Raw genomic sequence first — 26,251 nt, forward strand, 5'->3', positions numbered from 1 at the left:
AAGACTTTCCAGGGGGAATGAGGCATTGAAGGCATAGAAAAGGGAGAAGGATGTTCTGGGAGAAAAGGACAACAGGTGCAAAGAACTGTGATGGCAGAGGGGGTGGCACACATTTTAGGAGCAGATCCTGAGACAAGGATTTGAGTGCAAGTGATTTATTTGGGAGGTGATCCCAAGACACACTGGTAGGCGAGTGGGGAAGTGGGATAGAGAAGGGAAGGAAGTCAAGCTTTTTGACACCGTTAAAGTGTTTCACAAGCTGTTTAACACAGTGGACACTGGAGCCCCATTTTGCGGGGGAGCTCTGGGAGACAGCGTGGAACATGCACTTCCAAGTTTCCCACCTAGGGGAGAGAGAAGTTAGGTATTTATCCACCAACTCTCCATCTGCTGTTGCTTGGGGGCTCCTTTCCGGGGCGTTCACTCTTTGGTCCTGCTGGCTCGTTCTGCGCACAGCCCAGGTATGCTTCTGGGACTGGATAAAAAGCCCTCAGCATGAATCTCAGGTATTTGCAGTGAGCAGCCTTCAGCAGATAAAGGTGAAAGCTGAGGGGACATGGGCAGGACATCGAGAGCACATGCATGTCCAGAAATTTGTAATTTTTATCAGTGACTATGCTGTCCAATCTTACACAAGGGACAGATCTCACCATAGCTCAGGCCATCACTGAGAAACATGGAAACGGGGCCCTTCGGGTCACAGGATAGAAAGTGATTCTGCAGTATAAATCACGCCCATCCTTCACAGCCACAGGCGTAGATGTGGACAGCAAGCTCCCAGGTCACTATTCTCACCCGGGAGCCTCTCCCCTCTTCCCTTGGCTTTGCAGGAACAGTACGTGTTTGTGCATGACGCCATCCTGGAAGCGTGCCTCTGCGGCAACACCGCCATCCCCGTGTGCGAGTTCCGCTCTCTCTACTACAACATCAGCAGGCTGGACCCCCAGACCAACTCCAGCCAAATCAAGGACGAATTTCAGGTACGAGCGAACCCCAGGCTCAGTGACCCAGCCAACTTCAGCGGCACTGAGCACGCTCGTGGGCTTTTCTTTGTGAGAGCTGATATGTCTGTGCGCTTCCCGTGTCTGCAGCTCTAGACAGCTGCAGAACGCATTCCAGAACATAAAACGCATGGCTGTGAGCAACTATTAACCAATCACTCAGTGATTGCTGACGCTTGTTTTTAGCTGTGATTCTGTTTTTGAACTGAGGTCTTAATTAGTTCTAGTCCAGGTTGTCAGGGGAGACAGGTTTATACACACAGGTATGAATTTCATGCTCCTCCGTCCCTGGAGGGACTCGGGTTTTCTCAGTCTTTCTGTACAATTAGAGTGTGTCCTAGATCCTCACTACTCAAAGTGGGATCTGGAGATGGGGAGCACCAGCTTCACCTGAGAGTTTGTTAGAAATGCAGCATCTTGGGTCCTGCCTACACCTACTGAATGAGAACCTGCAATTTAACAAGACCTCTGGGTGATTTGTCTGCACATTAAACTTTGAGAAGCACCATCCTGGAGCTCAGCTGAGGCAGAGCAGATCTGCACCTTGGACCCCATATGGTCAGAATGGTGGTGACATTGGTCTGGAGGCCTGGACATGAATCACTGAGTAAGGCAAAGCCAGAGTCTAGTCTGTTGTCCCAAGGTCAGTGCCAGGGTCATACTTGGGCAACAGGAGCTGAGAACCAGGCAGCAGGAAGCAAGGAAGCTCCAGGACTTGAGGGGCAAATGCTGGGCCCATAGTTCCATAGGCAGATACCCCAACCAGGCCAATGCCTTAGTGCTCCTTCAAACAAATAGACTTTATTGATTGGGAGTAAGATCCAGTGCCAAGAAGGATGGAGGACGCAGACCCCTGCTGGTTGCACAGAGCATCTAGTCTATTGACTGGGCAGTTCAGCTGTGGCACCACACTTGCAAGACTTGCTCTGCAGAACATAGCCCTGAAATTTTCCAGACCTACTAGAGCTCACCCCTTGGGGGTCTCTCACCCATCCTGAGCAGCTCATCCAAGCATCCTTCCATTCTCAAATAGCTCTCTCTCTGAATGGAGTGTTGGTAAAATCATTTCCCTTATTCCGTGACATGTCAAGGGATGTTTAACACTCATTAGGGATTCCCTACCCCCGTCCCCCACCTTATGACCTCCTGGCTGGCCCACCCTTTAATGTAGCACTGGCTGAAATGAGCAGCTTAGCTCAAATGGTTGGCAGGTGTTGGGAGCCTGTGTCTATGCTGTGTGTGGGCATGTTGCCCCTGCAGCCTTGGCATCGTGGTGGTGTCTCACAGCCCCCAGCAGAGGCTCCCAGCTCCCAAGGCCTGGAGCAGCCAGCAGGAGATGATAGAACATCACCATGGAAGATGAACAAGTCCTGGGAAAGGGACTGGAGAGCTAAGTTTGGAGGATGGAGATGGCGGGTAGGCTGGGTTTGAATATCGCTGTCTCCTCTGTTTGGGGCAACCATCTGAGCACTGCCTGTCTATCCACCTTTGTACCCTACAGACCCTCAACATCGTGACTCCCCGTGTCCGGCCTGAGGACTGCAGCATCGGGCTCCTGCCCCGGAACCATGATAAGAATAGGAGCATGGATGTCCTGCCTCTGGACCGCTGCCTGCCTTTCCTCATCTCCGTGGATGGAGAATCCAGCAACTACATCAATGCAGCGCTGATGGACGTAAGCTGAGCCCTGCCAGGGAAAGCTCCTGGCTGACATTCCAGGGAAAAGCTCCTTCCCAAGATGGAGGTGCCTGGACCCCCAGACCGCTGACATACCCACCCACCCACAGCCAGCCTCTCCTTGCTTCTGCCCTTCCTGGCCCCCAGGACCTTTGCACCCCTGAAGGCACTGGTCCAAACCTATATACAAGCTGTGGTCTTGGCTCTTTTGCTCCCACAAAGAGGCTAGAAAGAATAGACCAAAAGCTTAAAGGGGGTCCCCTGACACCACAGCGAGGCTAGAGGCAGGCCCGGTCCCCTCTCCTGCTGCCTATAGAACTGACTGTCAGCCTTAAGTCGAAGTCAGAAAACGTTCTCCACACCAGGCCTCAACCTGGGCCCTGGGAACGCAAGATGGTGCAGCCATAGGTTCTGCACTCCAGGAGCTCCCAGGCAGGTTCCCAGGTACCTCCTGTGCAGAGGCAAGAATGAGGATGGCATGTAGTAGGTGCTCAGTAAATGGCTGTTGGACAAGTGATGGGAAGCAGCAAAGGGAGCATGGAAGGGGGACACGCCATGACTCTTCTGACTCTTCTGGTAGGAGCACTATCTCCTGCTCTCTCAGCATCAAGTCCAAGAAGGGCACTGCTGCCTTGACCTGATTTGGGATTAGGAGGTCATATCCCTGCCCCAGCAAGTCCATGCTCCTAACTCCTATGCTTCCCCCTGGGTCCTCCAGCTACTTCTCGTTACCATCCCTCCACCTCCGGGATGTAGAGACGTTTGCAGCAGGAAGGAATCATGGATCATCTAGTCTCATGCTTGCACTTTCTGCACTTTCCCGGAGAGGGAAAGAGACTTGCTCAAGGTCACCCAGAAAGCTAGTGGCAAAGCTGGAACCCAGGAGTTCTGGCTCACACTCTAGAATTCATTCCTCGAACCGCCCCACAGTTTGCACGATCCTGTAAGATGCAAACATCTTGCCTCCCAAGGCTCAAGACTAAGAACATCATTGCCTGATTGGGGATGAGCCCTTCCGTATCCCCCTCCCCACCTGTTTGAAGTCATGTCCATCCAGCCCAGGTGGACCTTCCATCTCACCCAGAACAGGCAGGAATGCGGGGTGCTCTCTCCTGGGAATTCCTACATCTCTGACCTCTGATCCTCCTGAAATTTTGTCTCTTAGGGCCCTCAGTGTTGGAGGCAGGGAGGTGACAGGAGGTCAATGCCTATCTCAGCTCTGTAGGGGCCTGCCCTGGTGTCTGCCCACAAGGTGCATGAGTTCTCCATGGAAACCCCGGGTATGGGTCCAGAACCAGGGAGAGTCTTTTCCTGATCAGGTCAAATAGCTGGATGTGGATGGAAGACTTCTAGCTTTAGCTTAGAGCCTTCCAAGGTCAATGTGTGCATGTACGCGTTATGTGTGCATGCATGCGTGTGCACGTGCTCATGTCCGTGTTTGTGTATGTGTGCTCGTGTTGGGAAGAGATTGGGTCTGGGAGTCCCCCCACACTTCCAACTTCTTCCTAGCTTTGTCTCCCACTTGTCCCAACTCCCCCTCTCCACCTTCCTCATCCAAGCAAGGATCAAACATGCTCCTGGCCTCTTCTTAGTAGGTTAGATGCTGCCTGGAGTCAAATGCCTTCTGCCAAGCTCTAATGCTGATTCTATTCTCTTTGTCCACAGGGCATTTCTCCTGTGAGCCATCACTGGGACCTTTGCCTTTCTTACAAAAAAAAAAAAAAAAGCCCTTATCTGTATTCCAGCTCAGTCTGTGCATTATCTTGTAACCATAGCAGCTTTGCTCCTAGTAGAAAAATATGAAGTCCTCTGGGTTAATTTTTAACGTTTCCCCTGGTAAAGGATGATGTTATCCATGAAATGGATTGCTGGCTGATCCCTGAAACCCAGCAGGAGCATGGATCTAGAGCATATTTTCAGATAAGGCTTTGTCAGGCGTGCTGGCCTAATAGAGCATTTATCACAGAGAGAGAGAAAAAGGAAAGAAAACTAACATTCCCTGAGTGTTGGGCATCATGTCGGGCCCCAGACTTACACTGTCTCATTCTGCATTTGGGTATTATTATCCCCATTGTCCAGATGAGATGTGGAAAGTCAGAATATTTCCATGACTGTCGCCAGGTCAACTAGCTCAGAAAGTGTGGAGCCAAGGATCTGAACCCCAAGTCTTTCGACTCTTAAAGCCTAGATTCTTTTCCATGTCTAGAAATGGCTCAAAGACCTGCTATCCGCAGCTAGAGTTTGGCTTTTGGGGAAACTAAACAGTCTGCCCTCCCAGACCCCTCCTCTGACTATTCCACTGGCCAGGAGAAGGCTTTCGAAAGACAGGAGCCCCTAGTGCATATGTGGCATTTACAATCGCAAGGCTTTTTTTTTTTTTTTTTTTGCCACCAGGACACTGAGAGATAACAGAACGGGAAGGTGCTTTATGTAATCTATTTGGCAGGGTCTTTTGCCAGCGTCTTCCCCATCTTTCTGCTGACTTGTGACTCCACTGAAAACAGCTGTGACTCCCACAGGAACCATCTCTCAAGAAAACATGTTGAGAACATGGGCTATTTCTCAGGTTTCACAAACCACTAATGAAGTGAAGAATCTCCCCAGTCTTTCCAAATACCTTCTCACAGGGTGCTGTAATAATAGGGCCTAGTCAAAGCTTCTGGATGTAGTCCAGACTTGCACAGACCATTTTCTCTGTGCCTCAGTTTCCCATCTTTAACATGGGATTGAATGTATTCACTTGTTTGCTAGACGTGTACTGAGTGTCTAGTGTGCCAGCCACAAAGCTAGTGCCAAGGACGTAGAACCAAATCAGGGATGTCTCCACCCTACCAGTGGGCTCACAGTCTGGTTCTTGCTTATTGGTCTTTTCCCATGCAAATCTCATTCAGTCTCTACAACAGCTGTCCCTTTGGAGTTACGATTCCCATTTTCCAGATGAAGAACCTGAATGATAATTTGTCAGTGCTTAGCACTAAAAAAAACAAAGCGCTCTACAAATGGTACTTGAATTGAATGAATGAATAGACGGATGGATGGATTAATGAATGGATGGATGACTTATAACCTACAAGTGGCAAAGATGAGTTTGAACCCCAGGTCTGCCTGACTCTAAAACCTGGGCACCATGCACTGTCCCGTTAGCTCAGGGGACACAGTGCCCATCTCTTCTGCCAGGCCAGCTCAGCCCTCCTTCCAGCCCTGAGGCAGGAATGAGCCTCCTGCCATATAAGCCACTTCGGGGGGCTCTCTGCCTTGGGCTGAGCCAGCCCCTCCTCCAGCATCGTGGGCACAGGGACACAGATATCCCTTATTTCCCAGGAGGTACCTTGGCCAGCAGAGCAGGAAATCTGCATCAAGAATCTTTCATTTTGTATTGTAATGATGATTATTTGCTAAGCTCCAAGACATAAATAATTTATTTGGATAATCCCCATCCGAGTGACACTTTCCTAATGAAATGTCTTAGTTTGGAGCAGAATGAGTTCATCATGAAAAGGTCCTCTTTGCCGCCAGGGCACCCAGAGATAACAGAACGGGCAGGTGCTTTGTGTAATCTTCTTGGCAGGCTCCAGGGCGTCTGGCAGTCACCCGGTCCTCATCATCATCAGGACATCGCTGACGGATGTGTTTTTTACAAAGCCTGTGTCGTTCCTTTGTCAGAGCCACAAGCAGCCTGCCGCCTTCGTGGTCACCCAACACCCTCTACCGAACACCGTGGCAGACTTCTGGAGGCTGGTGTTCGATTATAACTGCTCCTCCGTGGTGATGCTGAATGAGATGGACACTGCCCAGGTAGGAGGAAGCCCAGCTGCTGCCCTAGTTGCTCAGGTGCGTTAGGGCAGCCGTGCCCTAGAGTTGGAGGGAGAGCCCTGAGAGCCAGACAGTGCTGCCTCTGTCCAGCTAAGCTTCCCTCTGATGGGTACTGTCTGGCTGTGAGCACCAAGCAAGCCCATTTGGCTTCCAGCAGAGGCCAGGAGTCCCTTACCACTCCCGGGCCCTCCCACTTCCAGCAATGACTCGCCCTGATTATGAGCTTTATCCAGTACCCCCTGCCCCAAGGCCAGACCCTGTTGCTCCATCCCCCTGGCACTGGTTCAGGTCTTACTCCAAATCATGCAGAGCTTGGAAAGCCAGGAGGTTACCTCCCCCAGCTTGGAGTGTCTCCAGCCCTGCAGAATATCCTGATGCCTGGCCACACCCACCTGCCCTGCCCCCTCCACGATGCAACCCACACTGACAGAGCCTGGGGCTTGAACCTTCAACCCTTTGCTCATTGACCACCCCACCAAGCCCTGGATTTGTCACAGGAGGCTTCATGCCTTAGCCCCTCTGGGTCCAAGGGCTCCAAGCATCATGTGCCTACAGCACATCCCAGTATTCAGGACCCGGGATACATGTCACAGGACAGCGTCTGGAGCCCACACTCCATGGCAGGGCAGTCATTCCTGGGTGGAGGAGGTGAGAGTGGCCTTTCAGGTTTTTAGAAAAGCGATCGTTTCACTGTCTTGAAGGAAACTCAGAGTAACTCAGCACACTCCTGTGTGAGCGCTGGCCTTGTGTGGGAATAAAAAAATGGATCTGAGCTGCAGTCTCAGCCCTCCAGGAGCTCAGAGTCTCGCTACAGAGACAGATGAGCAAATTGTCCCAACCTCTTGCGGCAATGCTGTAATAGAGGTCAGTGGCGAAGTGCTGTGTGGCTGGGAACAGGGAGCAATTAATTCTGCCCAGAGGGTGAGGGAAGACTTCACAAAGAAGGTGACTTTGGCCTTGAAGAAGGCAGCAGAGATTTGGGTGTGTGGGGGATGCAGTAGTTGGGAAAAGGCATTCCGGGCAGAGGAACAGCAGGGGCCAAGGCGAGGTGGGGTGAATGTGTGTAGGCTGTTTGCACAACAGCTTCTGTTGCAGTGTGGCTGGGGCTTGGGGTGTGTTGGGAGGGGAAGAGGGTGGTAATGCTGGAAAATGCAACAGGGCCCAGCCTGCAGAGGGCTACCCATGCCGGGCTGAGGAGCGTGGGCATTGGCCTGCAGCATGGTAAGTGACAGATTTTTACTTTGTAAGCAACAGAATCCTTTCTTCGGATAAAAGCTTTCATGTAAGCCCAATATCTGAAACAGGTATAATCAAGAGCTGCTCAAGTTGAAGCAGAAGGGTGGAGGGTGGGGGACTGGAACTCTACCCACCCTGGTCTTTTGGTTACTCCTGATGCCCCTCAGAGAATCAGCCACTCTAGGTACCTTTGTGGAACCCCTGGGGTTCCTAGGAGCACAGTTAGAAAATGCTTGCTGTATAGGGAGGAGAGATACTGAAGAACTTAAGCAGTGGTGTGGCAGAGCCAGAGTCCCTGTCAGAAAGGCGAGTCTGGGGGCCGGCCCGGTGGCGCAAGCTGCTGGGTGCGCGCGCTCCGCTGTGGTGGCCCAGGGTTCGCCGGTTCGGATCCCAGGCGCGCGCCGACGCACCGCTTGGCAGGCCATGCTGTGGCGGTGTCCCATGTAGGGTGGAGGAGGATGGGCATGGATGTTAGCCCAGGGCCAGTCTTCCTCAGCAGAAAGAGGAGGATTGGCAGATGTTAGCTCAGGGCCGATCTTCCTCACCAAAAAAAAAGAAAGAAAGAAAGAAAAGAAAGGCAAGTCTGGGGACCAGTGAGGAGGAAAAGCTGGAGGAACAACCTGGAAACCAGGAGAGTGGGGAGGAGAATGTTGCAAATGTGCAGAAAACAAAAGTGATGATCTGAACTGAGGAATGGCCAGGAGGTGGGAGAATTGGGGCTGGAGGCAAAAACATTTCCAGAGTTGAAGTCCACAGGGTTAGGGAGCAGTTAGACTTGGGAGGTGAATGAGAAGTCATGGCTGATGGCAGGGTTTCTAGGGTGAGCAGTTAAGCATCTGGGATGCAACTGACCAAGGAAGGGAGGCAGGAGGAGAAGAAGAGAGAGGAAGCAGGAAGGTCAGGGAGGCCAGGAGAGGAGCAGCTTATAGGGAAGAAACGGACTGTAACTCAGGATGGGCATGTGGGAGAGTTCTGGAGGGATGCCGCTCATTCATTCAACCACATTTGTTGGGTATCTGCCATTTGCCAGAAGCTGTTCTATTCTATTCTGAACAAGAAAGAGAAAACAAAACGAGAAATTTCCATCTCTTGTCCAACTTCTAAAGCAGGGGAGAAAATAAATAACAAACACTCTATAATGTGCAATTATATGTTGGAAGATGACTAGTGCATGGAAAAAGAAAAATAAGAGGGCGGGACAGTGAAGATCAGAAGGCTGATTCAGGGCACAGGATACAACCGTCAGAGAACGACGAGGTAGGGCCCATCCAAGTGAGTGGAGAAGGTCATATTCGAGCGCAGATGTGAAGGAGGTGAGACAAGAAGCATGGGACCATCAGAGGGAAGAGCATCCCAGGCAGAGGGGACAACCCGCACCAAGGTCTTATGGGCACGTGCCTGGCACACTTGAGGAGCAGCACAGAGGCCACCATGACTGGAGCAGAGCAAGTGTGGGGTGACAGCCGAAGGTGACACAGCGACACAGCAGGGCCGGGTCATAGAGGGCATTGGGGGTCATAGGAAGAACTTGGGGTTTTACTCTGAGATAGATGGGGAGACACTGACAGGTTTTGAGCAGAGGAGTGACTTGAAAAAGTAATCTGACTTTTTTATAAAAGCATCCCTCTGGCTACCGTGTTGAGAATAGACTGTTGGGGCAGAAAGAGGGAGGGTGTTTGCTAAGAATGGAAGCAGAGAACGGAGATGAGGCTCCTGCAGTAATCCAGGTGACAGGTGCTGGTGGCTTGAACCAAAGTGGTAGCAATGGAGTAGATTCTGGAAATATCCTGAAGCTAGACCGAACAAAATATCCTGACAGATTGAATAAGGAATGTGAAAAGAAAGGAAGAATCAAGGATGACTCCATGAGTGAAGGAGAGCCTATGAAAGCCTGTTTGCTGTTCCCTTTTTTCCACCATCCCTTTTTGCAAAACCAGAGCCCAGGCACAGAGGAGGAGTTTCAAAGAACCTCACCTTGGGACATATAGAGAAGTAAGGGTCAAAGTCATTGGCTAGAGCTCCCCCTTCCAGGGTGGATCCTGGATAAACAAAGATCTTTCAGCCCCAAATGTTAGTACAGGCTTTGAGAAACGATTCTCTAAATGCAAAAACATCAGGCTCAGAAGTGCCCTGAGGTTGGCTGCCATATGCAGCTGGCAAGCATCCCCTGAAATCGGCAGATGAATAGAGCATTTATTGATATAAATATCATCACCCCAACAGCTGGGTGCCTTGCGGAAATAAACAATGACACACAGCGTGAGCATCAGAAAAGCCGCCCTCAGCACCTGGAGGGGCGGTTCTTTGAAGTGGTATCAGCATTTGTCTGCCAGTGTGCTCAGCCAAAGCAGCCACCACTTCAGCCAGCCCAGCAACACAGACAGATCTGCTCCCAAGAGGACCAATGCCACATCCTGCGGTTTGACTGGTGACCGTAAGGGCTCATGTTGAGGGTTGTGGCAGGGCTACCTGTAAGCTGCAGCGCAATAATGTTGAGGAGAGGATGAGAGATCTCAGAGTGCTTTATTTTCTTGCACAGCTGGCCATATCTGTCTGCCTCTGCTCAGAATCCTATCCTACTTCATCCAATCAGCCATCCCCAGCCACAGATACTCTTCCGTTCTCCACAGTGGCTGCTCTTCAAAGATAATTATGAGCAGTGGGAGTTCAAGATAAAGACTCTCACAGCAACTACATTCGACCTGAGAGATTTTTCTAGCTCTTTGGGACTCCAAAGGCCTGTGGTCAGACTAGTGGGGCAAAATCCTAGAACCACAACATCTGGCAAATGACTCTGTGTTTTCAGATGGGTACATCAAAAAGAACCTTCTTAATCACACCCAGTAGCATTGACAAGATCTCTTCCATCTTTGTGGGCTCTGTGGTTAGCCCAGAGTCCATAGGGAGCAGACACCAGAAAGAAGCCCTCTTCATGATCATGCCACATCCACCATGTTGTTTAGAAAACTCAGGAGATCCTCTGTGCCAGCTATGCGGTAGAGCTGTGTGGTAGGTGGAATCATGGCCCCCAAAGATGTCCACATCCTAGTCGCCAAACCTATGAATGCGTTATCTCACATGGTAAAAGAGACTTTGCAGAAGTGGTATAGTTAAGGAACTTGAGATGTGTAGATTATCCTGGGTTCTCCAGGTGGGCCCAATATTAGGGTCCTTATAAGAGGGACACAGGAGGATCAGAGTCAGTGGAAAGCCATGTGACAACGGAAGCAGAAATTGGAGTGATATGGCCACAAGTCACGAAGTGCTGGCAGCCTCTAAAGCTGGAAAAGGTCAGGAATGAATTCCCCCCTAGAGACTCCAGAAAGGACACAGACAGCTCTGCTGACATCTTGAGTTTAACCCCTTAAGTCTTATCTCAGATTCGTGACCTCCAGATAATAAATTTATGTTGTTTTAAGCCACTAAGTTTGTGGTTATTTATTACAGCAACCATAGGAAACTAACGCAGGCAATAAAACTGAAACCAGAAATTCAGACTTGGAGGTGGACCCAGTATTTTGAAAGCTTTTATTTCCCAGACTGTATTTACTAATTTTCTTATATTTTTTCTGTAAACATAACTGCCCCAATGAACTTCTGATCTGCAGGCTACATACAGAGCTAACACAGAGATGCTCTAACTCAAGCCGAAAGCCAGAGACTTGGTGTTCTCCACTCCAGGACCACAGCATGATCTCCCTTTGGCTTTCAAAGCCTTTGGAGAAAGCTCATTGGCTTCTCCTGCCAACTTGATGGACCCCACTTGGGAAACCACTGATCTGACCCAGGTCCATTTCCCCTCATTTTGCAGATCAGGAAGCTAAGGCCCAGGAAGGGAGAGGGATCTGTCCAAAGTCTCACAGCCCATCACTGACTCAGGCTCTCAGCATCCTGCTAGGGATGGTGAAGATTTTTGCCACCATTTAAACAACAGGATTTCTAGGGCCCCAGTGCCTGATAATCACTGACTTGCTGGTACCTGGGAATATGGAGCAGGACAGAATTTTCCTTAGTTTAAAACAAGCAAGAGCCCCCCAGCTTGTTTAAAAGAACCCAGTTCTGAGGCTCCCACCGTGGAAAATCTGAAGGTTCTGGTGATTCAAAGCCCGGTGGAAAGGTGAGGCAAGGTGCAACCAAGAACGCTGCATTTCCACCAAGCTTCTGGAAATGAGAGAGGCAAGCTCGTCATCCTCCCAGGAGAAAAGCGGGGGTGATATTTCAGAGATGTCTTTTCCTGTCATTGCACCTGCTGGGCAAATAGCAAGCATTGACATCTCCATTTTTATCGCGGCTTGTGAAAACACAGCCTAACATGCTAGCAAATACACAGCGCAGCCAAGTCTGCAGCTCCGCAAGCCTCAGGTCTGACTTTGCAAGGGGACGTGTTTCTGTCTCTACCCCACAGTGGGTAACCCCACAGAATAGTGGGGGTAACAATCGAATAAGAAGTCTGGGCTCAAGAGACCTCAGTTCAAGCTCTAGCCTTGCCACCTACTTGCTGTGTTGCCTTAAGCCAGTTTCTTACCTTGTCCAAGTCTCAATATTGTCAGCTATTAAATTTGCGTAACCCAGATGTCAGCCAAGTTCACTCTATCTTTGAAGATTTAAATAAAATGGGCCCTGTTTCCCATTTCCCATGCTCTGGGAAAGTCCATTGTCCACCCTCAAAATTTCTGGGAATTCCAAGGGAGTCCTGTTTTCATGTTCACTTCCGAGTTCCAGCTCAGGCTTTCCTGGGGGCAACATGGGGTTCATATCCCAGCAGTGCCCATGACAGAGGGCTGAACGTCACCCATCCTTCTTCTTAACCCCCCTCTCACCTCCTCACCCATGGAGGGCCGCAGCGCGTCTTCCCCCCACCCTGCTGCTCAAACCACTTTCTTCCTCTCTCTACTTTTCTCCCACTCCTCCCTTCTCACCTCTTCCACCTCCTCCCCAAAAGTTGTCCCTTTCTTAAGCTGCATAATTCAGCTGTCTCTCTAATATCTCCTTCTACTACCTTCCCCCAGCCTTTGCCTCCCACCCACTCCACCTTCCTCTGTAGATATTCTCTCCAACTCCCACCTTCCTTCCCTGAAATCTGATGCAGCTGTCATAAGTTTCCACCCACTACATGGGGATTGCATTAGTCACTTCGTGGGGCTATTGATTATGGTCCATGCACCTTTCTCTCTCTGTCCCTTGCTTCGTGGCCTCCCCTTCATCCACAGTGTGTCTTCCTTAACTGGCCACAGCGTTAAAGCCAATTATATGTTTTTGGCTTTTTGTAGAATCTATTTAAAGGAATTTTATAATCACTGATCTGAATCTTAAAGCCAATTCAGGTGACTCTTTTATATTTTTCTCTTAAAAATACGAATTCAACATCACCTTTAGGTGGCCCAGGATTGACTTCCCCCCCATGGATCACAAGGACCTTGATAAGTAGAGTCCTTAATTTCTGAAGCTATGATATTACTTGGCTTTTCCATTTTATCAAAGTATTTTTTTAATTACCAAAAGGCATAACTAAGGTGCACTGAAAGATGATTTAAAATTGTTTATTCCAAAAATAGGCCATATGCTAGTTTTCATTCAACTAATCGAAGCATGTTTATTCCAGCGACTAACAAGCTTTCTGATTCCATCAGCAAGAAAATGATGTTTAACAGTGAGGCCACCTCCGCGTTTGTTATATTTCGCATATGAACTCGCACCCCCCGAGGACAGCTTTTCACGGCCCAAACAGCTATGGAGAGCACTAGGGGGAATAATGTATGGCAGCTGTTCCAGAGCTGTCCACACAGGCTTCGCGACTTTCGCTTCGTTTAACTTGACCTGACAATAAATAACAAAAGCCCCTCTGCTTTTCTGGAAGAAGCATGGCCATTTCTAAATCAACAGCAGCAGCTGTACTGGCCTCCCCTCCCAGGTGGGATCATCAGCACTGCCTTTGTGGATCTGCAGTGGTGAAGCCCTCCTCCGGGGGACGCAACACCACCCCTCCGCAGACTGATGGGTGAGAAAGGGGAGGCGGGGAGTACTAGGACGTGAGATGGGAAAGGCTGTTGGTCCAGGCGCTGAGCTAAAGGATTGGACTCTATTCTTGGAGACAGCCACTTGGAAAAGTTTCCATCTAAGGAAGAAAATGCCAACATTGCAATGAGTGTACATGTGGCCCCGCTTCAGCTGAGTCCTCATGGTTTTAGGAAACCAAGTGGCTTTCCTTGAACCCCCTATTTCCAGGACCTTAAGAAACCATAAGCCCCCCTCCCCAAGATTTCTATAACTGCTGACACTTATGTGCTCATGGTCTAGCCCCTACTTCACATATGTGGTCTTTGCTCCATTTCTGTGTCACCCAGGGAGCAAAGCTCAATTCCTCGCAATTTCCACAATCCGATTTCCACAGGAAGTCCATGCCCGTTGAGCATTGTACACGTTATTATAAATCTACTGAATATATAGGAGGTGAGGAGGGGGTCACATGACACATTCATTCCCCTTCAACGCTTCCGCTGGTTCCACAATGCTCCCAACCTTCCTCTTCCATCTCCTGGGTCCCTCTCAAGAACTCACAGATCTCTCTCCTTTGACATGCAGGACAGTGTCCCCGTATCCCGGATGCCACTCATCCCCACTGCTCTCCCAAGCTAGCTGATAGGAATTTTCACAACAAGGACAGTCCTTTGGGTATTATCCTAAAGAGAAACTTTCATAAGGGCTACTAAGTGGAGAAATAAACCCTTCACTTACCCATCTTGTTTTGAGTGACCTCCCCCACACTGCCTACTAATTACAGCTCACGTTTATTGAGGACTCACTAGTTACAGATCCCTGTGTTAAGTAGACACATCAAGATTCACAGCCACTCATAACTTAACCTGGAGAAGCTAAAATATTTGGCCGTCACTCAGCTAGAAAGTGACAGAGCTGGGATTTGAACCCAGGGCCCCGCAAACAGGAGCCCTGCTACCTTTTGCTCCACTACATACACAGGCCAAAATGAGGCAACCAGTGGATATCAGAACAGTCTTGAGCTAAACCATAGAGGACATTTCTTGTGGATGAGAATCATTTCTGAGCCCCAAAGGGTCACTGGGAACAGAACACTTGGCTTCCCTGCTTCCTTCTCCCATTTCCCACGGCTAGATTATGTGCGACATCCTGGACGGTGGGGACCCTGACGATCCTTGGCAGCTCAAATACTGCATCTGTGCGCACATCACTCTGCTGAATGTCACCCACGCAGTTGCTGATGTGGTCTTCCGAATTAGGGAACTCGAGTGAAAGGATTTAGGGTTAGGAGAAGCCTGCAAGCTTCCCCAGCCCTCTGGGTATTAGGGGAGAGTGACCTGGAAAATCAAATGCAAGGAAGTGTCCCCAAATACAGGAGTCTTGTTTGAGGCATAGTAGAACCTATTAGCTTGAGAAATTGGTCTGGAAACCTTATAAAAGAGACAAATCATTCCACATTCTCTCCAGACTGAAAATATTGGGGATAATCGACTTTCCGTGATGCCTCGGACACATGTACCTCATGTCAGGATCACAGCCAACCTCTGGCAAGGCTAAATTCAATGCAGGTGATAAAAGGCAATTATTTTTTGTAAATGGGCAGTGCTGATTAGTTCTGATTTCTCTGGCCAGCCACAGACTTATTTGTACCAGTCCCTCATTACTGTGAAGGGTGCTAGGCAGAAGAGCCAATGGCAAAGAGAAATGAAGTTCAAACTGTGGATTTGTCATACTGCATAGCTCAGCAGATGATTGTCCAGCCACGGAGGCCCCTGTGACCAGCCCTCCCCCTCACCCTACACACACACACACGCGCGTGTGCACGCACACACATATCTCCTTTCTCAATATGCCCAATTAACCCCCGATGGAGATGCCTGGGAAAGCAAGGCATCATTGCATCATGAAACTTAACCTTGCTTGTCTTTGCTATTTAAGAAGGGTGAGAAGAAGAAGAATCCTTCACATTTATATGTTAGCTATTAAAATTATTGTTGTTATTCTTGTTGAGCACTGATAGGTTCTATAATAATATGAATCACTGGCATTGACTGGGTGCTTATTCCATGCCTGGCACTATGCTAAGGGCTTTCTTCACATGCAGTGTCTCCTTTATCCTTAGAACAACTCTACAGGACAAGGGTTGGCGGACTTTCTTTGTAAAGGACCAGATAGGAGATATTTTAGGTTGTGTAGGCTATGTGGTCTCTGTCTCAACTACTCAAATCCACCTTTGGAGCTTAAAAGCAACCACAGACAATACATAAATGAATAAGCATAGCTGTACACAATAAAGCTTTATTTACACAATCAGGCGGCTGGCCAGGTTTGGCTGTGGCCCCTAGCGTGAACAATGTTGTCCCTCAGCTGGAACTTGCGTTCCACAGCTAGGAAGGTGGTAGACATGTGCTTTTCTCTCTCCTACATGCCCCCTCCTCTCTGCTCTTCCCTTTTGGTGGAGGGAGGATAGAATAAAAGGCGTTTTCGCATGTGACTGCCCAGAGTGAGTTGGCTGTTCTCTCAACAAAAAGGTGAGCCATCCTTTTCATGAAAATCCTGCATCCGCAGTGGCTGTGAGGAGGTCACTGGATTTCTGTGGGTTACCTCTGTCAGTCTAGGTCCTTGTCTGAAACTTGGTGTAGGCTGTGGCAGACCCCACTGATGAGAGACTCCATCCCAAGCTGCTCTCAGAAGCCCTGGTGGGTCTTCGTGAGTCTCAGCTATGTCTTCCGGGCAACCCCCAGATGAAGGGGCTTTCTAACACTTGGCCTCTTTGTCCACCCTGGGGTGCTCCCCAGCAAGCCTGCAGCTCCAGTCCAAGCTCTCCTCTCTGCCCCAACTCTGGGGCTTGTAAACCTGGACAGAGTCCATCCCCACGCCCCTTGGGAACCAAGAATTAGAGGAAGCATGCTTTGCACCTCTCTGAGCCACAACCACTGCTACCTATCTCAATATTCTTTTACCAACTAAAATCTCTAGTGGCTCAACAGATACAGGGGAATAAATTATCTGTCTCTCCTTCTTGATGACACTATAAATTTAAGAAACAATTTATGATCTTAGACCAGGGTTTCTCAGTGTCTGCACTATTGATATTTGGGGCCAGATTATTCTCGGGGGAGTACTCATGTGCATTGTAGGATGTTTAGCAGCATCCTGGCCTCTACCCACTAGATGCCCATTGCAACCAGCAAGAGTGACAATCAGAAATGTCTACAGACATTGCCAAATGTCCCCTGGGTGACAAAACACCCTCTGGCTGAGAACCATTGTCTCAGGTTGAGGGGCAACCATTGCCATTTGCTCTCAGCTGTGGGTTCTACGTCCTAATTCCAGAAAAATAGGAAAGATCACAGACAACATTTCTCCATATTATGTTACTTTATCTTTTGGTGCAGGGTCAGCATAATTATCCCCATTTTACATATGAGAAAACCGAGCTGGGTCACACAGCTAATAGGCACCAGAGCCTGGATTTGGACTCAAGCCTATCTGATGCCAAAGCCTATATGTTTTTTTAAAACTACTCGTGATCTGATGATGAAATGAACACTGTGAAGGTTTTCCTAGAATGGGGAAAACTTTGCTGTGATTCGTGTTGAACTAGAGATTGTACCTGCCCTTCCCTCAGTGTTCTTTGTAATCCTGACAGCAGTGCTTCAAGGTATATATTATTCTCCCCATTTTACAGATGAGGAAACTGAGGCACCGCAAACATAACAAATGGTTTGAAATCAGCTTAGCAAAGGTTTTTAAGCCCAGTGTTTCAATGTTCAGAGCTTTGACGTTTCAACAACCATGAAAAGATGTGGCTGCTCCCCAATGCGGACACTGAGTCTAATTTTCTACGTAATACCCTACCTTTGTAGCCAATGTGTCCTGCAGGCCATAAGAAAGGCTCAGCGATAAATGAGACCAACCCCCACCCACCCACCCCGACCCCCCCGTCCATGGCCTCTTTCTGTGACCTCTTTCCATGCCGCAGCTCTGTATGCAGTACTGGCCTGAGAAGACCTCTGGGTGCTACGGGCCCATCCAGGTGGAGTTCGTCTCCGCGGACATCGACGAGGACATCATCCACAGAATATTCCGCATCTGTAACATGGCTCGGGTAAGTGCACAGGTGCCATTGCTTCCCATGCCCCTCCTCCCCAAAACAGATGGAGGCTGCTGGGAGAGGATCCCGTCCGCCAGCAGAGAGCCTGTGCTCTGCTCTCCTGATAATCTCGTCCTTGCGGAAGTGATGCCCCTGGCGATTCCGGCTCCAGACCCAGCAATGGCTCCAACACGCAGAGACGCACAGGGCGACATCCAGCCTGCCATCTGCCTGTTTCCTGACACACTTGCTGCCGTGTAGACAAAACTTCTCAGAAATTAGTGCTTCCGCACTGTGTCCCACTGTTTTGGCATGAATTGATTTGCCAATTTTGCCACTCAGACTTTGAGTGGATCCAGTAAGCTTTGGGCTAGACCCTGGGAACACCCAGATGAAAAACATTCAGTTGCTTCCGTGAGGAAATTCACCAGCTGGGTGGAAGAGTACTGGGTGGGAGAAGGGAGAAGATTAGTAATCTGTGAAATGGTGGCTAACGAATGTGACTTTGGTCTTTATTGGGGGCCCAGTGTGAACAGAACTCAGGCCCAGTGTGAACAGAATTCAGTCCTTGCCCTCACAGTTCACTATCTAATGGGAAAGTGAGATCTGTTCCTGCACACGAATCTCAGGGAGAGAGATGAATTCTTCTCGGTAGAGTCAGGGAAGGCTTTTCCTAGAGAAAGGGACATTTGAATTGGGTTTTGAAGACTGAGTAGGAGTTTTCCAGGTAAAGAGGGGTGCAGGGCTGTCATGACAGGAGAATAAGTGTGCACAAGGGTGTAGGGATGAGTAAGAGGATAGTCTGTGACTCTTCCCATGATGACATAGTGTAGACCCCATTTAGTCCATCTCCCACTACAATGCTGCAGCCCCCAGTGTATCTGGAGGGCTTGCATCCCTAAGCATCCCCAGCAGAACAGCCCTAACAACCTCTCTGTTCTTAGCCACAGGATGGGTATCGTATAGTCCAGCACCTCCAGTACATTGGCTGGCCCGCCTACCGGGACACGCCCCCCTCCAAGCGCTCTCTGCTCAAGGTTGTCCGACGGCTGGAGAAGTGGCAGGAGCAGTACGATGGGAGGGAGGGACGCACTGTGGTCCACTGCCTGTGAGTACCATGGAGGGGTCTCCAGGGCAACAGGGTGGGGGGTAATAGGACATCCTTGAGGATGCTGCTGCCGCAAACACCAGTCCTAGCCATGCCTGGCTATACCACATCTCAACATCCACTAAAGGTCGATGGGAGTGTATTCAAGGAATTACAATCCTTTAATGGACTGGGGTTGCCCATTTGTTGCCCTGAACTAATGTTATATAACACATTATTTGATGCAAATAATGCAAACCTGGTGGCCTTGCCACAAACATAGGGGGTGGGCAGATTGCTCCCCAGTGCTCCCAATAGGGAGATAAGCCCCACTCTCCAAACCAGAGGCATGGTGTGTCCTGCTAGTCATAAGAAGCTCAGGATGAAGTGGGTTCCACTGAGTAGATCCTCTTCTATTATTTCCTAAAGAAGGAAAAGAAGAAAGGGGAAGGCATTGATTAAGTGAGCTTAATGCCAGACATTTTAAATGAATCACCTCAGTCCATCTGTGAAGTAGATATTATCGTGTTATAGTGAGAAAACCGAGACACAGACAGGGTAAGGGATCAGGCAGTTAAGAGAGGAGCTTTGGGGCCAGCCCCGTGGCTTAGCGGTTAAGTGTGCGCGCTCCGCTGCTGGCGGCCCGGGTTCAGATCCCGGACGCGCACCGACGCACCGCTTCTCCGGCCATGCTGAGGCCGCGTCCCACATGCAGCAACTAGAAGGATGTGCAGCTATGACAGACAACTATCTACTGGGGCTTTGGGGGGAAAATAAATAAATAAAATCTTTTAAAAAAAAAAAAAGAGAGGAGCTTTGATTTGAATCTACTGGGCTCCAAGCTAATGTGCTATCCATTAACCCACACTGCCTCTGAGTAAACCAAAGGACTCATCCACCACCTCTGCCTGCTGGGACATCCCTGCTCTGGGCATAGTGGGAACACAGGGGCACAGAGAGCATGAGGGGGAGCACTGCCCTCAGGTGCTGACCAATGGATGCGAAGGGCCCTGGGAACACTGTCTCCATTACTGGGTGAACTTGAACCTTTACCTCCTGTCTTAGAATGGGCATAGTGGGGGCACAAAGATTCCCAGTCAAAGAGACCCTGATGTCATAACGTGGGGTGCATGTCAGGACCCTTAGAGGACTGTCATCTAGAAGAAAAAAGCTGTCATTAAGAAAATCAGTGAATTTTGCGAGCCTCTGCTTCCTCATCTGTCCAATGGGTATGTTGATTTAGGTCAACTTAAGATCCTATGGAGCTTCGGCATGAAATATTTAGAAAACAAACACAATTTATCTACTAACATAGAGATCCACAATATCATGGTAGCAACAATGCAAATGTTGTAAATGTAATTACTTCAAAGAGCATGTGTCCGAGTCTCAGAATTGAGTTCAGTCTTTTCAAAACCAGCTTATTTGGGGGCTAGCCCGGTGGTGCAGCAGCTAAGTGCACACGCTCTGCTTCAGCGAATCGGGGTTCACAGGTTCGGGTCCCGGGCACGCACCAATGCACCGCTTGTCAAGCCATGCTGTGGCAGCGTCCCATATAAAGTAGAAGATGGGCATGGATGTTAGCCCAGGGCCAGTCTTCCTCGGCAAAAAGAGGAGGATTGGCATCAGATGTTACCTCAGGGCTATCTTCCTCAATAAATAAATAAATAAATAAATAAATAAATAAATAAATAAACAGCTTATTGTTCCCTCTGTTTCAAATAGGCGGTGCACACACATGTCAGGAAAGTTGGAGAGCTTAAAGGGAAGTTAAACACACACACACACACACACACTCACACGCACACACACACACGCACAGCTTAAGGGCCACCATCTGTAGCAACCCCCCTCCCCAAAGGACGCACACCGCAGACTGGAGTCCAGGAAGATGCTATGAGGTGTCGCATGTCACAGTGGGTGACATCGCCCAGCCAAGCTGGCTCTGCCCACATCCCAGAAACAGGCAGCTGGTTCCTTGCCGACTAACCCCTGCTCCCTCCAGTTCCCTCTGCCACACTCAGGTGGCCCCACCTTTAGCACAGAGCCACGCCTATCCTGTCAGGGTCTCACTCCACTGGGCCCTGAGATGCCTGTGTCCACTCACCTCTTCCTCTTGGATTCTGCTGTTCTTGGTTCAGAAAATACTGAACCCTCCTTCTGGGGTTTCCCTTCCTACACTTTCCCATGGGATTGTTTTTTAGCCTGCTTTTTGCAGGAATACGTTTTTATCCATGTCTTCCCTAGCCAAGGCGACAAGCAGTTTGAACTGAAAGAAAGCACAGGTCAACAGGGACCTTGGAATCTTTGAGGGCCAGAGATACCAAAACAGACTCTGAAATGCAGGCACTGGCCAGTGAATGGAGGGCAACTGTCTGTACTTGAAACATCTGGTTGTTGGGTGTCCTGTAGATAAAACATCTAGGAGATTGACTGAGTGCCTTAGTTTCCATCCAGATATTCTTAAGACACAGACCATTACATGAAATCATTAGTTGCTCTTGGCAACACGCCCAGGAGTTCCGAATCTGGCAGATTCCTAAAGGGACTTTCTGTAAAGAGTTGGAGGGATGTTTCCACGAAGATGACTTATGGAGCATCAGAAAGAAGGAGTGACAGAGGGATGACCCTGCCAAGAGCCCTCTATCTCTATTCTCCAGATCAGTAGCGTCTTGCTTAAACCAGGGTATACAAATAGATACCTATCATTTCACAGTACAGCGTCTCAGACCCACCCCAGGCTCCTCTTAAAACCTAGGCTGGCTGACCCTATGCTAGCAGAGAGGTCTCTGGTATTGCTGTCCTTAGTGGATAGAAAGAACTAGGAGGAAAATCACATGCCACGGTCCGTTGTCTTCTTTGGATGTGTAAGTGGAGCCAGAGCATCCTTTTGGACAAGGATGCAGGCACCACACATACGAAGACACACTATGTGTCTGCCCTGGGGGTTTGGGTCAGTGTGCCATGCCTAACTGTAACATGCTCATAGAACCAAGGAAACATCAAGCTACTTGAATTCTCAAAAGTCGTCTAATTTAACCACTTCATTGTATGAATGGAGAATCTGGGGCACAGACACAGGAAGTGACTTGCCCAAGGTCAAAGCAGGTTCATGACACAGATGGAACTCAAGCCAAACTCATAGCTCAGACTCACACTTTCACCACTGCCTTACCTTGCATTTGCCAGGGCAGCCACTCCCCACTACTGCTGATGTGGCTTTAGGCTCAGCAGGTGCCTAAGGGGTACCCGGGAATCGGGCTCACCTCTTTACTCTGTGTTTAGAAATGGGGGAGGCCGCAGTGGAACCTTCTGTGCCATCTGCAGCGTGTGTGAGATGATCCAGCAGCAAAACATCATTGACGTGTTCCACATCGTGAAAACATTGCGCAACAACAAGTCCAACATGGTGGAGACCCTGGTGAGTGTCCCAAGAACTGTTCTCCAATACCCGGGGGCTGACCATGGTTCCCTTGACCTGAGGAAAATAGCATCAAATAGTAAAAACACTCAACAGCCAGGTGCTCATTGAGTACCTACAGTCTACGCCCTTTGCACGCACTGTTATCTGCTCTGCTTCCCTGCCTTCCAACCTCACCAACTTCTCTTTTCTGCAGGGCAGTCCACGTGTTATCCTAGTACACTCTACTTTGTTTTAGTTTTTCTTCATTCCTTAAGAAAGTATCCCTAATTCAGGCTTAGGGGAAGGGATTCTTGATTCGCAGAGTGTGAATTATGTTTTCAATTCAATCCAATCCTATTCTAATTAATTTATGCTAATTTTTATGATATAAAGCATTAAGCTAGGACACTGTGGAGAAAGGGATGGAAAGAAAGTGGGCAGGCAGAGCCCCGGAGGATAAGACCTGGGACAGTGATGGAGACGAACCATACACAAGGAACTTTAATATGTGTTTTTAACCTACTTTTAGCGTGGACTGACTCAGAGTTAGGTCCTACTCAAAGTCTCGTCCGCAGACCAGCAGCATCAGCATCGCATGAGAGCTTTGTAGAAATGCAGAATCTTGAGCTCCACTCTAGATTTACTGATTCAGAATCTGTGTGGAGAATTTTGAGTTGACTGTTAGATGTAGATAAAATTTTCTCCAAAATCTGTGTCTCTGAACTAAATGCATTTTCCCTTCCTTTTCATCTCTCTCATCTCCTCTTCTCCCTCTCTACCTCTCCTCCTCTCAGGAACAGTATAAATTTGTATACGAGGTGGCACTGGAATATTTAAGCTCCTTTTAGCCCAATGGGTTGGGGAACCTGCCGGAGTCCAGAACCTGCTGCAGCCAAGCCCCCTTTTCTGTGAGTGGCAGTGACTGGGCTCAGGGACCAAGAGGTGGCACCCTGCCCGACTCCAAGGAGAAGACTGGCGGTCCTGTGTTGCACGGTGGGCTCTGCACCTTCTGGGGCGTCTCCTGCAGCTGTGGGAGATGCTGTTCTTAAAGGCCCAGGTTTTGCTTCCACATCCAACCAGCCACAGCCACTGCCCACGCAGAAGTGCACCCACAGCAAGGCCCCGGATTTTTCGGTTCCCCGACCTCTTGTTTTTGCTCTTTTCACATGTGTGAATTTCATGGCAAGCTGACTGTGCAGTGCTGGGGAGTGGCAGGCTCAGCAGCACCTCCCTGCCCTGCGTGTCCTTGAGAGTGGAGGGGCTGTGTGTTCTCCTCCGTGCTGTCACGGAGATGATTGAGTTCTTGAGGTCCCTGCTCTGCTGCCCCCTGCAATCTCCTTCAGGGGCCTCTGGCACCGGACACCTGCCAGTCTGGATCAGTGTGACCTCAGGATGCTCCCGAGACCAGAGCAGAGGCCCCCGTCCTCACACCTACCCTGCATGGGGCTTGGCCCACTACCGTTCTCTTCCCCTCCCCCAGCCTGGGCCTTGACCTGCTGTCATTCACTGGCCAGCCCGCTGTGTCCACACCACAGCACCCTTTGATAAAGGTTTTCTTCGCTTTTCTGTGGTCAGTGGGAGGGGGTGGGACTGCAGGGAACTTGGCTGCTCCTCCTTGTCTTTGTGAAAAGGGACCGCCTCCCCGGGGGCAAGTGGTGGTGGTGGCTCCTTTGGGAGGGATGAACAAGATAAGAGTTGATTATTTTCCAAAATGTGTGTGAAAAGAAACTTTCTTTTGGGGAGTGTAAGATCTTAGTCTCTTATGTCAAAAAAAAAAAAGGGTGGGGAGGGAAATTCGGATGTATCTATAAGACAAATCTCTTTCCTGGCAATGTCCTTAAAAGTTCCCACCCTGGGAGAGCACAGCCCTTGAGCAAGGGAGAGACAGGCTAGTCTGAAGACAGTCCCGTGGAGGTCCCTTTGGTTTCTAGGGCAGATAGAGTACCGGCTTTGTGCATAATCTCGGATCTCCAAATTTCAACTCCTTCCTAGAGATCCCACCTGCCATCTTGAAAAAGACCATTGTGGACCCAGTCATGCTTTGGTTTAAAATAGGCCAAGGGGATCAGGGGATCTAGGGTCTTGCCCAAAGAATGGGTGAGTCAATGAAAGGGAACCAACATTTGCTAAGCACCTACTGTATGCCAGGCTTGGCACATTCCATATGACATCTTATGCAATCTTAGAACCCCCAAGAGTGAGCTATTGACCTGTTATCTCCACTTTACAATTGAGGAAACTGAGGGATTCTCTGCAGTGATGAAATTCTAGGTTCCAAACAGGCAGATAAACGTGATGAGACTTATTCGTACTGTTTTCTTCATCCTTCCTCAGCCAAGCAATTATTTTATGGAGACAAAATAAGGCCAGAAACTTCTGAGCAGAGAACTCCACAATGGAAATTTAATTCTTTGTTTCTGATGCCAGGTCTTCTGGGCAGCCCAGAATTTCAGATATATTATATTAACCATTCTCAGCTCCCCAGGAAAGCTAGTCTCATTTAATTTCTTAGCCAGTGAAAACAATTCTCTATTCCCTGAGGCTTTGGCATCTGCCAACCAGGAACACTCTCTCTGCCTTGGTCTCTAGCCAGTTCAATATCTGGCAGCCTCAGGTGGCCTGGGATAGAGGAAGCTCCTTCTTGGAGGATGATCTAGCTCCAGACAGGGCATGGGGAGCTCAGAATTCAATAAGGCACAGTTTTGCCCTCAAGAGCTCACCGTATACTGGGGAAATTGAACCACAGTGCAGCGTGCGAGTGTTATAGAGCCGAGAAGCAAGAGAGATTCTGCCTAGGGCTTTCTAGAGAAAGTGACATCCGTTCCAGCTGGGTCTGAACAGGTAGAAAAAGGAAGAAAAAGAAATTCAGGCCAAGGAATCAGTGTGGCAATAGCAAAGAGGTGTGAAAAATCACTGGGTGGGTGGGTAATATGGTGGGAGGTCAGCTCAGCTGGAGCATAGCATGGGAGAAGGTGTGGCAGGAGATGAGCCAGAGTCAGGGAGAGGAATGCTCCACCAAGAGTGCAGACTCTGCCCCTGTGGGCAACAAGGAGCCAGCGGAGTCTTTGAGCGATACCCTCAGCTCAGTGTTGGAGAAGGCTCCCTCTGGGGAGGGAACTGCCTCTTTTCCTTTCATCAGACACTGTGAAAACATTCCCTTAAGTGTTTACTTTTTAATATCACATCTATTTGTCTGTCTGCTCATTATTTTGTTGCTGGAACAAAATATGCAGTGGATCATGAGACGCAGCTTCTGTGAGAAACTCTGGCTCTCTGCTCTACCACAGAGCAGGGTGACCAACCCAGGCCTCCTGGCCCACAAGGAAAAGACACGAAAGGAACCCATAGAAGCTACTCCCATTGGCACAGGCTCTGGAGCTGTCTGGAAGTCTAGGGACACAGACTTGATCAAGGAAGGGCTGTCACTTTGGAGGTTCAAAAGAAAGCATCTCAAAGTGAAGGAAGGCAAAGCAGCCCCACGACGAAGTTGATCTTCTCCTTCCATGGGCCCCTTCCCGAGGGTGCTTGAGCAAGTCCCCAGGCCACAGCCCCCAGGGGTCCTGCTGGCTTCCCCTGACTCCAACCCACTGTTCTATCTGGCCTTTCCCCAACCTTCGAGGAGCCTGTAGCATTGCAAATAAGTCTGTTATGTGCTCTTTTCTCAGATCTTGGCTCATCCATATAGAATGGGGGTAAGGAGGCACTATCTAACACAAATCCTAGGAGTTTTTCTGCTCAGGAAGGGGTGAAATCACTGGCAGATAAAAATTACAGTGGCTTCTATCATTTCAAATGGTAGGAATTTAAAATGTGACTTCAGGGAGAAGGAAAATTGTGAAAACTCCGGCCACAGTGGCGTAACCCAACAAGGAGCAGTGATGGTTCCCCCAGCTCATCCCCTCGTTTCCTCACAACTCAACCACCCTCCAAAGAAAGTAGGG

The 26,251-nt window shown here is 49.3% G+C and overlaps 1 protein-coding gene across 1 annotated transcript in view; it reads left to right on the forward strand.

Annotated features, from left to right (window-relative positions):
• Nucleotides 1-23,842, forward strand: part of PTPRT (protein tyrosine phosphatase receptor type T) — a 1,015,836-nt gene extending 991,994 nt beyond the window's left edge. The window contains exons 25-31 of the mRNA XM_087445249.1: nt 831-980; nt 2,503-2,676; nt 6,342-6,473; nt 17,710-17,835; nt 18,765-18,928; nt 22,193-22,328; nt 23,105-23,842. Coding sequence (XP_087301375.1) covers nt 831-980; nt 2,503-2,676; nt 6,342-6,473; nt 17,710-17,835; nt 18,765-18,928; nt 22,193-22,328; nt 23,105-23,158 — 936 coding nt within the window. The 3' untranslated portion in view covers nt 23,159-23,842. The remainder of the gene's footprint in view (nt 1-830; nt 981-2,502; nt 2,677-6,341; nt 6,474-17,709; nt 17,836-18,764; nt 18,929-22,192; nt 22,329-23,104) is intronic.
• The last annotated feature ends 2,409 nt before the right edge of the window (nt 23,843-26,251 follow it).

This window comes from Ceratotherium simum, chromosome 21, assembly GCF_057802395.1.
Source record: "Ceratotherium simum simum isolate JZ-2026a chromosome 21, ASM5780239v1, whole genome shotgun sequence".
In the NCBI taxonomy this organism is placed as follows: domain Eukaryota; kingdom Metazoa; phylum Chordata; class Mammalia; order Perissodactyla; family Rhinocerotidae; genus Ceratotherium; species Ceratotherium simum.